Genomic DNA, 15,883 nt, shown 5'->3' on the forward strand with positions numbered 1-15,883 from the left:
CACTGGACCTCCTTCTGTACTATATATGGTTGTTATGCAAACAAAATTGGCCTGCTGGACATCCTTGGTGGGAAGATTGTGTGTTCCTTTTTTTTTTTAAAACGTTATCTAAGAGTGGAAGTTTTTTTCCTCACGCCTCACCTCTCCTCTGCCAGCCTCCCTGAGCATCTCCTGAGCTAGCTTGGTGCCAGAAGCTGGGTGACTTTCCGTGGCGTTTTCTGACCCACCTATAGAAAGATGAATAATTTGTGTGTGAAGCGATACATTTTGAAATGTTCATTCTATGCAGCCACTCCTCTCTCTCTCTCTCTCTCTCTCTCTCTCTCTCTCTCTCTCTCAGCTCCCCTCTCTCTCCCTAAATCCTGCCGATTGCTTAGCAACCAATTGCTTGATTTCTATATCTTGCCTGCAGGGTTTCATATTTGCCACAAAATATGGAAGTAGCATCACAGAAACTAGCTAACAATTGCCTAAATGGTAGCAATCTGAAAGAACAGAGTACAAAACAGGGAAATAGGGTGCCTTTCTTTCAATGTGTCGATTCCTTCATTCTTGGGAGTTTCAATCAGAGCTTCCTGGCAATCCCTGAAGCACAAGAAATAAAAACTCAGAGTGCCTGCCATCGGATGCATTTCCCTATATTTAAATTCTAGTTGTGTATGACTGCTCAGTGTGCGTACTCTTCAAGAACATCGATATTAACTATGATCACAAGAAGAAAGTCAAAATGTGATTAGGTCCTCATCCCTAACTGTATTTTACAAGGAAGAGATCCTGGAGTAATAACTGGACAAAGGCAGGCTTAGGTTTAAGCTTTAACCATCCCCTTACAAAGGAATACAAATTGTTGAAGAGTTTTGAAGTTGTAAAAAAAACCATGCCTCTCTCTCGATACACTTTCATGGCAACCCTTTCCCTCAATGACTGCCGTTTTCCTAAAACTGACTCTAAGAAGATAAGAGACACTAAGAACCCATCCATGGTGCATTAACCAAACTCTGTGCATGTCTCCCCTTTATCATTTTAGAAGGAGCAGACCAAGGGAAAGGAAAGCAGACTACAGAGGCAGAACAAACTGAAGGTGATACAGAAAACATTTCCAGTAATGATGGTAAGCTTCCACAGAGCTTTTTTGTCCTAATGTCAACAGTCAGATAAGTGAAAACTACACCATAGTCCAGTGTTCTTTTGCAAGGATTTGGCAGCACTAATAGCCACAAAGAATGCTATTTTGCCACGGGTAATACAACTCTATTCTCAATGGGTAGCAGGCATACACAATCATGCACAGGATTGTGGTTATTGTGTTCATGGCAAGAAAGCCACCCTAGTGAGAAAATAATCGGGAAAGAGAGAGAGAGAGAAAAAGAAAAATACATAGTTAGCCATCCACATTTAAGGGTTTGTTGTTTACAGATTTGATTATTCACAGACTTGATTAAAATGTTCTTTTTAGGAATCTCATCTGTACGCAGATGATGTCCAACTCTATCCCTCCTTTCCACCTGCTGCTAAGGAGGCTGTCCAGGACCTGAATTGGTGCCTGGCAGCTGTGATGGTCTGGATGAGGGTGAACAAATTGAAATTGAATCGAGACAAGACAGAGGTACTCCTGGTCAGTCAAAAGGCCAAACAGGGTATAGGATTACAGCCTGTGCTGAATGGAGGTACACTCCCCTTGAAGACACAGGTTCACAGTTTGGGAGTTCTCCTGGATTCATCATTGAGCCTGGAACCCTAGGTTTCAGAAGTGGCCAGGGGAGCTTTTGCACAATTAAAATTTGTGCGCCAGTTGTACCCGTACTTTGGGAAGTCAGACGTGGCCATGGTAGTCCATGCTCTTGTTACATCTCAAATAGACTACTGCAACACACTATGTGATGTTGCCTTTGAAGCTTCAAGCAGTCCAACGGGTGGGAGCCAGGTTGCTCACTGAAGCGGCATACAGGGAACACACAACCCCACTGTTACATCAACTCCACTGGCTGACAATCTGCTACCGAGCACAATTCAAAGTTCTGGCTTTAGCCTATAAAACCCTAAATGGCTCTGGCCTAGCTTACCTGTCCAAACGTATCTCCCTCTATGAGCCAGTTTGTACTTTAAGATCTACAGGGGGGCCTGCTCTCTGTCCCACCCCCTTCACAGACGCAATTGGTGAGGATGAGAGACAGCGTCTTCTCGATGGTGGCCTCTTGGTTGTGGAATTCCCTCCCCAGTGACATCAGATCAGCCTCCTCCCTCCTGATCTTTCACAAAAAACTGAAATCCTAGCTGTGGAGGCAGGCCTTTAGTGAGTAGCAGTTATAATGCAAAGACCCTCACAGACCCAACATAGGAAATAATCAGAACGATGATTCAGGATTGGTGATTTGGGTACATGTTTCAACTGGTTTAAATTCTGATTTATATGTTTATTGATTTTAATCATGTATTGTGTTTATTGTATAACTCTGGCATTGAATTTTTGGCAAAAATTGTAAGCTGCTCTGAGTCCCCTCAGGGTGAGAAGAGTGGGGTAGAAATAAAGTAAATAAATAAATAAGTCCTTCAGTATGACTATAGCAGAAGTTGACCTTGAGCCCCACAGAGAACCTAGTAATTTCTATTCAGGTGGTCTCTCGGGTTTTGTAAAAAAAGGTTTTTTTATTGTGGTTTTCCTACTTTCACAGGACCCTCATATCCCCAGCAAATGTTGAGGTCAAGCAGTTTGTGGATGATTTTAGCGGATAAAGTTTTAACTTACTCATTGTTATTACTGATGGACTTTTTGCTTTTAATCTTGTGAATTTTTGGTATTTATGTTGACTTTTTTTTAAAAAAAGCTGTTTTAAAGTTGTACACTCTTGATCTGTGCCCATAACAATAAAATTTGTTCATACACACAAGCACACAAAAGTACTTCATGCATTTTCTTTATTTTCTCCCCATTTTCTCTGGTATGCCTTGAAAGTAAATCTGGCGCTAAATAAAGATAAAGATTTAAATTAGCTTCCTTTGAATTGGGAGAATGTTAATATATCTTTCTGCTAACCATATATATCTTGTTGTCAGAGAGACACAATTTTGTTAACTCATTTCAAACTCCTTTGGGCTGTTGTTTAGTCTGTGGTTTGTGGTGATACACTCTTTGCATCATAAATACTTGTAATTGTAGGTGGATTGATTTTTTGCTGTGTGACAAAGGTAGTACCCAAGCTTATAAAAAGTACACTGGAACAAGACTGGTCTAATAGTCTATTCCTATCTGTTGTCAGTGAAAAAAAGAGTTCTCCATGTGTTTCAGCCAAGGATTGAAAGAAATTTTGTTGGAATTCACTGTCTCAACAAAAGGATTCAGGGGTTGGTCAAGCAGAGGAAAAAAACAAAATCCCAAATCTACAAAACAGTGATACATATAATGGACCAACTAAAATGCCCAAAAAAACACAATTCAGGTTTACCTCAAGCAAAGATGTTTAAAATCATACAGGAGAGGAAAATGACAACCTAAAGGACTATATTTTGTCTCAAACAAAGGCAGTGATATCTAACACTCGGGCTCGGGCTGTGGCGCAGGCTGGAGAGCAGCTGCAATGAATCACTGCAATGAATCACTCTGACCAGGAGGTCATGAGTTCGAGGCCCGCTCGGAGCCTATGTTTGTTTGTCTTTGTTCTATGTTAAAAGGCATTGAATGTTTGCCTATATGTGTAATGTGATCCACCCTGAGTCCCCTTCGGGGTGAGAAGGGAGGAATATAAATGCTGCAAATAAATAAATAAATAACAGCCTTCCAATATTTGATTGAAGCATATGGAGAGCCATTTTTTCACTGACAGCAGTCAGGAATAGATTATTAGACTTCTGTCACCAATCAAGATGGTCTGGACTTTAGGGATCTCAATGCATACAGAACCCACTTGTTTTCTTTGCCATTGTTTGAAATTGGGGAGAAGTGGCATTACAACAATACAATTTCAAATCCATTACGCTGGCCAGCACACATTTTGGTGCCTCAAATGTTAGATGGATATATTTGACCTGCCAAAAATGGCACCCGTTTTCCTCAATGAGCTCTGGAAATGAGATACAGAAAATATGCCCTTTACCAGTCACCAACTGCTAGTCCATAGAAAACTGTGATAATCATATCTAAGGAACTAGAGTTGATGTGGTCTATCCAGTTTTCTGAATCAGTGCCCCAAATAATTCCTAAAGACCAAGACACCAAGAATATGTTGTTGTTGTTGTTGTTGTTGTTGGGCTGTGTTAGCAGCAGCAAAGTAATTTACATTAAGATTGAGGCAAACTTTGTTCTATGTGAGTGTAATTGTTCCTTACACAACAAGTTTTATTTTCATATTGGCTGAGTTTTGAGGTGAAACTATGTATACCTGGACTTTGACACTTGCCCATTTGCAAACAGATTCCCAAAGTATGGAGGAAAACTAAGATCATTGCCATTTTAAAACCTGGTAAAGATGCCTCCAATGCCAGAAGCTACCGACCAATCTCTCTCTTATGTCATCTATATAAAGTATATGAAATGAAGCTATTAAGCTATTAAATTGATTAAGACCTGTTATCGAACCCAAGCTTATTGCACAACAAGCAGGTTTCAGACCAGGGAAAAACAGTATGGGTCAAATTCTTCATCTGAATGAGCATATCGAGGAAGGCTATGAGAAAGGCTGCATTACGGGAACAGTTTTTGTGGACCTTACAGCAGCCTATGACACGGTGCAACATAGAAAAATACATAAAGTCTACCATATTACCTGGGATTTTGACTTTACAAAAGCTGATGATCTTGGCCTAACAACACAAACAAAAGATTTTGAAACAGTTGGAAACCATCTCATGAATGCCTTGAAAGATCTCTCCAGCTACTACAAAGAGAACCACCTGAAGCCTAACCCTGCCAAGACACAAGTGTGTGCTTTCCACCTACGTAAGCATGAAGCCAACAGGAAACTGAAAGTTACTTGGGAAGGCCAAGAGCTCGAACACTGTGCTGCCTCATGTATGGAGGAGGAGTTGTTTAAAGCTATGGACAATGTGGTCGCTGTTGCCCGCTTTTAGTCTAAAACTATTTAGCTGCTTGTTATTCCTTTATTTCATCACTTTTAAACCTATTTATTTTGCAATGTTTTTGACACAAAATAAATAAAATTTGCAAGGGACCATTGCAGGGTATTTTTAAGAAATAAATTGTGTATAAAATACTGTGCGACCAACAAGATACACAAAATTAAAAGCATCTGTAGTTACTGGTGTAATGTTATCGAGATGCATAAATTAAATAAAATTAGTAGATTAAGATGCAAATTGGGAAAAATTAATTTAAAAATTACGTAAATTTTAGTGCAGAAGGAATAACAACCCAAAGACAGGAATGTCAGATGGGATGGATGGCATTCAACCTCAACTTTATGGCTGAACCTTTCTGAAAGAGAGACTTGAAGGGGTCCACGGTTTCTGAGAATGATCTGTCTCTTTTTAAAGGTGCTCCTTTTTTGGCAGCTGTATATATTCCTCAACTGGGACAGCCCCAATTTTTCATAGTAATTAGTTTTGAGTTTTGAGTATGTTCCTTCAATGATGCCAAGGACTCTCCTGGTACATAAACAGCTACTATCCCATCACACATGCCTCCCCCTTCCCTGCATCAGATAAGATTTAACAAATTTTAATGCTGGCTTCTGTGGAGACTTGATGATGCCATCACTTAGCATTTTTAAAAAACAAAATGAAATTTGGAGATTCCAAATAAGAAGATAGTTTTGAAAAGATTCCTTCTGTTTAAATGTTGTAGACATTCTGAACTCTTCACACACTTTCATCTGATGTTTTGTTGGCTTGGTGGTAAATGGCATAGCTGATAAGGTATAGTAATCACAGTGACTCTAAGCAGAACTTTCCTAAAATATTTTGTTATTTATTATAATGCTCTTTATATAAGTCAGGAAAGGGAGGAAAAAATCCCTGCTCTATATTTAAAATGCTTCAGGAAATATTGTAGAGCTTAGGAACAGCTATCTGCTGAAGGATAGAGATAAATGGTTGATTACCAGACTAGTCCTCTTTATCATGACAGCACAGAAATGGAGATTTAAATGGAACAGAGCATTAAATTGAATAGAACATTAACATCCAGAGTTAGGTAATCATAATCAGCAACGAGATTCCTATCTGATTTAATTCATAAACTACAAAGAACATTTGGTACTATTTCTGGATTCTGTGAGGACCCATTTTGACACAACCCTCAATTTTCTATATGACTGCAGTGCCTGCAGTGTAAATGAGACCCTGAATAAACTGTGTAACTCCGATATGTGGTCTGCGTCACATCCACACAGGTGTGCCAAGTGTGGAAGCAACATAAAAATGAATAAGCAATCCAACAGAATATGTGGAGGTGAATTGATATAAACATGAATCAAAAGCAGGCATGCTTCATAGCATATGACCAGCATGTTTTAAAATGTCTTCTTCTCCTTAATTTTCTAACTTCCATTCAGGTTTGAATATCATTTAGGTGATTTCAAAGCTCTTACTCAAGATGTTACCAGGGAAATGCTCAGAATCAACAACCAAAGTACAAATACAGCTATTTCCAGAGAGTTAGTTCAACACTGCTGTAGGAACATCTGTAAAGAGTTTTCAAAGGCTTATAAAACGTCTCATTCAATGCCATTCTCTCAGTTCAGAAGGAAAACTGAGGAATTATGTTCAATAGTTCCAAGATCTCAGAGAACATATGTTCTGTCTTTATACAAAAAGCTCAGCCTTTTCTCCAAAACATGCTTTGATTATTTGTAATGATAAATAACTGTAATATGATAACTAGACCATTTGCTTTCACAAAATTTGAAAAATATGCATTGTGGTGAGATCTATAAATACAGTATGATTAAAACAAGCTTGAGATGTATATTCTATAAATACCAGGCCCAGGATAATTTTCACTTAATTTCTCGTCTGCCTGCTTGGCAAATAGGTGGAAAGTGGCCAGAGTTACAAGCACAGACAATTTAAGAAATTGAACCAAACTTTGGTGTTATTACAAAATCAGAGTTTAGTGATACTGTATTCAGTTCAGCTTCTTTTGGCACATACTAATCCCATTCCCAGCATGGCTGTTGAGGAGCATTCAGGGCCATTACTTCTGGAAGTAATCAAGTTCTTTACAACAACAATCTTGATAACCATGATATCTTAGCAAGTGTCATTGAACTCCTCCACTTTGTTGCAGCAACCCAGTGCATAGAATGTGTGTCTTGGTGAATAGTGAGGAAAGATTATGCAGAAGAGAGCAAATTGCAAGTTGAACAAATCGGGGGTCCTTGGGCAAATTTGACAGTCAAATTTGATATTACTGTGCTGCTTGCCAGGTCTATTTGTGATATGGCTCCGAGATCCTTTCAGTCTTATCAGACTGGAAAAGAAATCTTTGCAACATCTAGATATCCCTGATATAAAAGGGATGCCATAGTACCTTAACAGATACATTTCAAATCAGGGCTGAAACCTCCAAGGTTCACAGTAAAATGGGCTCTGTGGTGTGGGATTTTAGAATCAAATTATTCTATTGCAAATGTAGTTGTTTTGAAATGTGTCGCCATAGGTTTTTAAACAATGTTATTATATTTTATCCCTGTTTTAAGAACAGTATTGGTTTATGTGCAGTGAAATAACATTTCTTCTTTGTTTTTAGTTGAAATGAATAGTCAGGTTGAAAACATAGATGAACCTAAAGATTCCCAGACAGAAAATTAATCTGTAGGTAAGTTGCCATTTTTGTTACTATTTTTATCTTTAAAAATGGAAGTTGGTACATATTTAATATTTGTGCCATTTAAAAAAAAATTCTGTGGAAGCTAGTGATGTACCCATAAGAAAGAAAAGAAGTACAATACTGTGATTTAGAAAGAAAATAAGAGTTTAATTTTATTTACCTTTTGAAATTCTAGAATTCAGGAGATATAGAAGTCAGGAGAATTTAAGTATTGAATCACAGAAGATGTTGCATTCTCCATATGTTCATTTCCAGTATTTGAGGGAAAGAATTGTATGAATAAAAATTCCCTAGTAAAGGGTTTTCCCCTGACATTAAGTCTAGTCATGTCCCAACTTGGGTAAAAACAACTGTGAACCCAGGGTGTGCCAGGTTTTCAGTGAGTAGAAAACAATTTGACATCTCCTTAGACACTGCTGCTGTTTCTGTCCATGGAGTACCCACTTCACACTTTCATTTCTTTATATGATAAACAAAGTAATCCTTCTGTGTAAGTTTGCCTTGGCAACACTGGACATTCTTCATTTTCCTGTCGGTGAAGATTTGTGACTTGTGATCTTTTTTGTTTCTTATTACAAGGGAAGCTCAGTCGGAGATGAGCAGTCACCCATTAATTTATAATACACGGAATACAAAATAGGAAAAGGAAGACAGATTTTAAAGGATACTATTCATATTGTTTTATTGCCTAATGCAGCCTATGTTATACAAAAATAAACAACATTGTTGGATAGTCATTGCTTAATATTATCATTATGCATACCTCTTTCTCCCAATATGGGAACCAATGTATCTTAAAGTGGAGAATTAAAACATATAATTCATGTGTGAAGTGGAATTACATTTCAGTATATTATCAAATCCTGTTGATAATATACTGAAATGTAATTCCACCTCACACGTGCATATACATTTGTTGCCTGTTTTTCCCCTACTCCTTAGACCTACCATGTCTTTCTCATAATTGCCCTCAGTAACCTTTCTATTTTTGGTGGAGAGATGACAGATCACTGAAGTTGTTTGCTATGTTCTCATAGCCAGACACAGACCAATGGTATTATCTGCTGAGATCAGTAGACATTCATCATCATCATCATCATCATCATCAGTATTTATATCCCACCTCCTATCTCCCAAAGGAGTCTCAAAGTGGCTAACACTAATAATAATAGAAAATGTAAATTAAAACCCAGAACATACAAAATAGAATTAAACACAGGACTGGAGCCCCCGGAGACGCAGTGGGTTAAACCGCTGAGCTTCTGAACTTGCTGACTGACGATTGGCAATTTGAATCTGGGGAGCGGGATGAGCTCCTGCTGTTAGTCCTAGCTTCTGCCCATCTAGCAGTTCGAAAACATGCAAATGTGAGTAGATCAATAGGTACCACTCTGGTGGGACGGTAACAGCACTCCATGCAGTCATGCCGGCCACATGACCTTGGCGACATCTACCGACAACTGCGGCTCATCGGCTTAGAAATGGAGATGAGCACCTTCCCCAGAGTCGGACACAACTAGACTAAATGTTAGGGGAAAACCTTTATTTTTACTTAAACACAGGACTAATTAAAATATATATAGTTAAAGCTAATAAAACCATTTAAAAAGCTATTAAACTACCCAAAACACAACCCTGGTAGATCATGGTGGGAGATGCCCTTATCTGCAGCTGGCTATGGGAATATAGGTAGATGTTTCTCCAATCCCCCACAGCTTCAACTGCTGGGATATCTATTTCAGTGACTTAGTGACAAGTGACAGAGGAGTCATAGCACCATTCCACATAGAAGTACTCTAATTCTATGCAGAACTATGTAGGATTTTTTCTAAAATTTGATACAAAAATTGTAATACTATTTAAAATCATATTAGAATATTTAGGACTCTTTAGCTGACCATAGGATGTGTGGCATGTACTTCCAAAATCCCAGTGGTAGCAATAGGAGGAATGCGAGAACAGCTGGATAGATAATAATAATAAAATAATAAAACTTTATTTATACCCCGCCACCATCTCCCCAACGGGGACTCGGGGCGGCTTACATGGGGCCATGCCCAGAACAGTACAATATAGCAAAATATAAAACAACATATCACAATACAATTAAACAATACAATAAATAATCATATACACTGCGACACAATATATATATATATATATATATATATATAACAGGGCGGGCCGCATGAGACACTTAATTAAAACTTGGGGTGAGAAAAGGATAAGAATACAATCACGGAGACCAGGGACATAAGATAAAAACAATCTAGAGGGTAGATGATGGGGGAGTAACAAAAGAAGTGTGTAATAGTTACTCTCCGAAAGCACATTGGAAAAGCCAGGTTTTTAAATCTTTCCTGAAGGCTAAAAGAGTGGGGGCTTGTCTAATTTCGATGGGCAGTGAGTTCCATAAACGGGGGGCTACAGCAGAAAAGGCCCTCTCCCTTGTTCCCACCAGGCGGGTCTGGGATACAGGCAGTGGCGACAGGAGGGCCTCCCCTGATGATCGAAGAGATCGGGCAGGTTTATGGTAGGAGATACGGTCACGAAGGTAGGTGGGTCCCAAACCGTTTAGGGCTTTATAAATGATGGTCTGCACCTTGAATTGGGATCGGAAAGTGAACGGCAGCCAGTGGAGCTCCTTAAACAGGGGAGTAGATCTCTCCCTGTAACTCGCCCCCGTTATTAATCTGGCAGCCGAGCGTTGGACCAGTTGTAATTTCCGACCCGTCTTCAAGGGAAGCCCCACGTAGAGCGCATTACAGTAGTCCAGTCTAGAGGTAACTAGGGCATGGACCACCATGGTCAAATCAGACTTCACGAGGTATGGTCGCAGTTGGCACACAAGTTTGAGTTGTGCGAAAGCCCTCCCGGCCACCGCCGACACCTGAGCCTCAAGCGTCAACGCTGAATCCAGGAGGACCCCCAAACTGCGGACCTGTGATTTCAGGAGGAGTGCAACCCCGTCCAGCACAGGTTGCCACCCAATACCCCGATCAGACGAGCGACTGACCAGGAGAGCCTCTGTCTTGACAAGATTGATCCTCAGCTTGTTCCTCCTCATCCAGTCCGCCACAGCGGCCAGGCACTGGTTCAGCATCCGAGGGGCTTCCTTGGATTCAGATGGAAACGAGTAGTGGATTTGCGTGTCATCTGCGTAGAGATGGCAACGCCCTCCAAAACTCCGGATGACCTCTCCCAGCGGTTTCATGTAGATGTTAAATAGCATGGGGGATAGGATAGACCCTTGCGGGACCCCACAGGTCAATGGCCAGGGGTCCGAGCAGGTATCCCCCAGCTTCACCATCTGGGAATGGCCCTCCAGGAAGGACTGGAGCCACTGCAGAACCGTGCCACCAAGCCCCATCCCAGAGAGCCTCCCCAGAAGGATACCATGGTCGATGGTATCGAAAGCCGCTGAGATGTCCAGGAGAACCAGCAGGGTCACACTCCCCCTGTCCAGCTCCCTGCGGAGATCATCCACCAAGGCGACCAAAGCCGTCTCAGTACTGTGCCCAGGCCTGAAACCAGACTGTGAGCGGTCCAGAAAATCAGTGTCATCGAGGAACTCCAGGAGCTGCGTGGCAACCACCCGCTCCAGAACCTTGCCCAAAAATGGGAGGTTGGAAATTGGTCTGTAGCTGCTACATACAGATGGGTCTAAGGAGGTCTTTTTTAATAGCGGTTTTACCACCGCCTGCTTAAAGCAGGATGGAACTGACCCCTGGACCAGGGAGGCATTTATAATAGCCATAAACCAACCCAACAACCCATCTTTGGCTAGCTTAACCAGCCAAGATGGGCAAGGATCCAGAGCGCAAGTGGTCGCCCTCACAGACCCAAGAATCCCCTCCACATCATCAGGAAGAACAAGCCGGAAAGAATCCCATAAGATCGAACAGACAGGTACCTCGGTTACCTCCGCTGGAACTACAGTTAAGCTGGAGTCCAACTCATGACGTATCTGAGCAACTTTGCCTGCAAAATGGTGCGTGAAATCGCTGCACCGAGTTGCCAAGTCATCAGGAAGCCCCTGGGTCTCAGGAGGCCGCAGGAGCTCCCCAACAACTCAGAACAACTCCGATGGCCTGTTGGCTGCAGACGCTATGCGGGCAGTCGTGAAAACTTTCCTGGCTGCTCGCAGAGCCACGGAGTAAGCCTTAATAGCGGCTTTAGCCCGTGCTTGGTCAGACACATCCTGAGATTTCCTCCAGATGCACTCTAGTCCCCTCCTCGCACGCTTCATCACAGCCAGCTCCTCAGTGAACCAAGGAGTCGACGTGACTCTACGCAGCGAAAGGGGACGTTTGGGAGCGATCGTGTCAAGTGCCCTTGACAACTCACTGTTATAACGATCAGCCAGGACATCGACAGGATCGCCAGTCTCCAGAACAGGAAGATCCCCAAGAGACCTCAGAAGTCCATCCGGATCCATCAGCCTCCTGGGGCGGACCATCTTAATGGGTCCACCACCCCTGCGGAGGTTAGAAGCCACGGCGAAACTTAAACAGATCAGATGATGGTCAGACCATGACAATGGAAGAATATTTTGCTCTTCCACTCTGACTGTCCCACCGTCCACAATAAAAACCAGGTCCAACGTGTGTCCCGCCTGATGTGTGGGCCCAGATATAACTTGAGTTAGCCCCATGGTCGTCATGGCAACCATGAAATCCTGAGCTGCACCTGTCAAAGTGGTCTCGGCATGAATGTTAAAGTCCCCCAAAACTATGAGTTGTTGGGAGACCAGGGCCGAATTGGAGACCACTTCTGCTAGCTTGGACAGAGAGACTGCTGGGTCGCGGGGTGGACGGTACACCAGCAGAATCCCCAAGCTGTCTCGGGCTCCCACCTTCAGGAAGACACACTCAAACCTCGGAGACTGCAGAACGGCGCATCTGATCAGGGCGATGGACTGCCGAAAGATCACCGCGACTCCTCCTCCCCGCCCCCAGCCCTGGCCTGCTGATGCACCCCGAAACCTGGTGGGCACATCTGGGTGAGATTCACACCACCCTGCTCGTCCAACCACGTCTCGGTGATGCATGCCAGATCCGCCCCCTCATCTAGGATCAAATCCTGGATAACAGCTGTTTTACCGTTGACGGATCTGGCGTTCAAAAGCAGGACCTTAAGGCTGGGAGGTCTGTCCTGAAGACTACCACACCTATTCCTCTCCAGGGTCGCAAAAACTCTGTTGCGCTTCTCCCTGGGTCGAAAGTGACCGTTCTTCCTTCTCCCCCAAACCACCTCAATGAGACCCTGCCCGTGGAAACCCTCTTCCCCCTGGAGAGTTGACTGATTGAGGTTGCCCATTAAAGGGGATAGTCAGCTGTCCTGAGATAGGAAATCACCAGCAATACTTGATTGTTTAAAGGAGGAGCCTATCTCCGCTGGTGTAAGAGGAAAGGAGTCATCTAACAGATTATCATCTAGCGTGGGAAGGGGGCTAGGCACTAATGATGTCGGAGAGCGGGACTGAGAGGTAGCATAGACATGGCCTAAAATTGGGGGATCTTGTCTACCAAGATTCAGCCTGATGTCCAAGGGGCGAATCAATGGGTCTACTAGTACCCTCCTGAGAGTAATGCCCCACTGTTGTAGTTTGGGCCTATACAAAAACAATTCCTCCATTAGCGTTCTGTCTTCCAATTCAATGAGAAGACAAATGGAGCGGTTCCAGGACTGATAGTCTCTACGAAGCCAGTCGATAGTCTTGATCTTCACTTTCGACCAGCTTAAAGATAGAATTTGTGAGAGAGATGTCCGGACCGCTCGCTTAGATGTCCATCTTCCTCTGTTCAATAGTGAGTCTTGCACTTCCACTGGCACCTTATTAGTTCGCAACAGATGTTGGGAATTGCAGTAAGTGTCCAGGGAGTGTCCAAACAGTTCTGGGGACAGCGTGTTGTTTGTCCTCTGAGAGACTCTATTAGTTTCCTTCCAGCCGTCCCTCCCCTGACTCTGACTCTGTTCCCCAGATAAAGACTCCACCCCATCCCTGGCCCCTTCCAAGCCTGACCTATTGCCTTCCTTCTGCTCCTCTAGCCTTTTTCTTCCCTGGCTTTCCAGAGCACTTAGTTCCTCATTAATATTAATAAAGTTGGTTGGTACAGTTTGTATAATGTCTATAGGAGAAGGATTCTTCACCATTAGGGAAATTCCTTTGAAAAAATGGTCAATTTTCTTGTTCAGTGTCTCCAACTGTTGTAAAACAGTACTGAACGATTTTCCCAGTAGATCACATAAGTAAAAGAGTTCATTTTCCCTCGATGTTTCCTGCCAACTCATTCCTATTACCTTTCAAAAACCTTCCTATAATATACCTCTCTAATCTTTCAAAATTACCCCTCGTTTCTACTATCTCTTTCAGCTCAACAGTATCTCGTCCAACATACACATACCTTCATTCACATTCTGGGACCATCAATTTACCAATCAATAAAACTCGAGAACTCTCGAATCCTATGTGATCACTTCCTATGACCTAAGTACCAGGTCCTCAAACCTGCTTCCTATCAGAGTCTCCCTGAAATTAGATAAAAACTTTCTCACTTTGCTTATCTGAAATTTGTATTCTGGGAACAGTGGGAGTGCATTATCAGAATTTTTCCTTGGCTCTGCCTTTCTGAATAGTACTTCTTCTGACTAGGCTGCCTTTTAAACTGTCTGGTTTTATGAAACAGAAGGATATGCTATTGCAGAGTTTAGCTGCAAATAAATGAACGAAACTGCACAGAAACCTGGCCATAGACAGAAGGAGGGCAGATTCCTAATTTCCGATTCTTAGATAGAATGAAACCTGTGTCTGGCTCAAAGAAAGCAAATCCCTGTCATACCTTCATTATAAAATGCATAGTTGAGGTCCTTGCAAATGATGGGTAGCTCAAAGACACAAATGTCTCCCACCCTTTTGTAATACAAGATACCAGTATCGTATACGAAAATGTGTTATTTGCTCCCATAATGGGATTTCATGTGTCTCAAAACCAAATGTAGAAGCTTTGTAACAGTGGCAACTCTGTCAAAGAGATGCTAAAGAGTCTTATTACTGTGTATACCTTTTTTGTCCTTGTCAGTATATTGACAGTATTCTGCAGTGCTGCAGATGGGAGAGAAATGGAATCTGTTGTGGCCTCCATTTACAAAGCTGTCAAGCCAAAAGGAGAGAAGGTTGCACCCACGCCTCAACAATTAAAACATTGCATTGACATTCCCCTTCTCAGTTTCACTGCCTAGTTCTCACCCGCACACAATCTCTTTCTGTATTCATATACTAAAAATAAAGCTGCCAAGTGCTTGCCATTTTATAAATAATTTTAAGGGCTATGACCTCTACCGAGAAGGAAAATTTAAACTGTTTCTCTACTTCCCATATGGAATATGGTTACCATTTACTATATAAATAGTAGCATATGGTAATGAGCTGAATGTCTGTTCTATAGACATACAAGACTTGGGAAGTAGTAATAATAATAACAGATGAAATTAACAAATGTCAGGTATAATAGCAAAAACAGAATGAGAGGCAGAAAAAAATGTGTTGTTGGTTGTGAACTTGTTCAAGAATATGTTAATCTCATTTTCCAATAAAACTGAAATCTCTGGCTTCCCAAAGTTCAGAGCAATCACTGAAAGTTTATCCTACTTCTGCCTCTTAAGTGTGAACTATTCTTGGATTTGGGGCTCTTGTAGACTGCACACATCACTAGACTTCACCACAGTTGACAGATTGTAACTAGTTGTGAATTTTCTAAATTGGTTATTTGTTTACTAGACGTGCAAAAAAATCGGAAAGCATCATAAGTCAGATCAGTTTTGTATGATTCGTACTTACAATACGATATCCAACATGCTTGCACGGTCCACGCCAAAAATTAAAAAATCGAAACTTACCCTATACTTTTTCATTTTAGTTTTGCAAATCTTGGAAGGCTCCCAAAATCAGTTTCATATTCAGTGCAAAGAAGGAAAGCCAAAAAGGCTGCCTTACTGCCTGTCTTGCCTTTCCTCTGTAAATTAATGGCCTCTCGCCATTAGGAGAGGGAACAGAGGAAGCAATGTTTTCTGGGATCATCAAAGAACTGTGGGAAATGT

The 15,883-nt window shown here is 41.8% G+C and overlaps 1 protein-coding gene across 5 annotated transcripts in view; it reads left to right on the forward strand.

The window, feature by feature from the left end:
* The window catches only part of macrod2 (mono-ADP ribosylhydrolase 2), a 1,355,048-nt gene that overhangs the window by 1,327,763 nt on the left and 11,402 nt on the right, over positions 1-15,883 (forward strand). For 4 of the 5 annotated variants that reach the window (XM_062969120.1, XM_062969122.1, XM_062969121.1 and 1 more), the window contains 2 exons: positions 1,028-1,111; positions 2,673-3,455. In XM_062969120.1, the coding sequence (XP_062825190.1) occupies positions 1,028-1,111; positions 2,673-2,788 (200 nt within the window). In that variant the 3' untranslated portion in view covers positions 2,789-3,455. Of the gene's footprint in view, positions 1-1,027; positions 1,112-2,672; positions 3,456-7,702; positions 7,772-15,883 lie in introns of those variants that run through there. The other variant, XM_062969119.1, reaches the window with a different exon arrangement.

The sequence above is a fragment of the Anolis carolinensis genome, chromosome 1, assembly GCF_035594765.1.
Source record: "Anolis carolinensis isolate JA03-04 chromosome 1, rAnoCar3.1.pri, whole genome shotgun sequence".
Classification (NCBI taxonomy): Eukaryota; Metazoa; Chordata; class Lepidosauria; order Squamata; family Dactyloidae; genus Anolis; species Anolis carolinensis.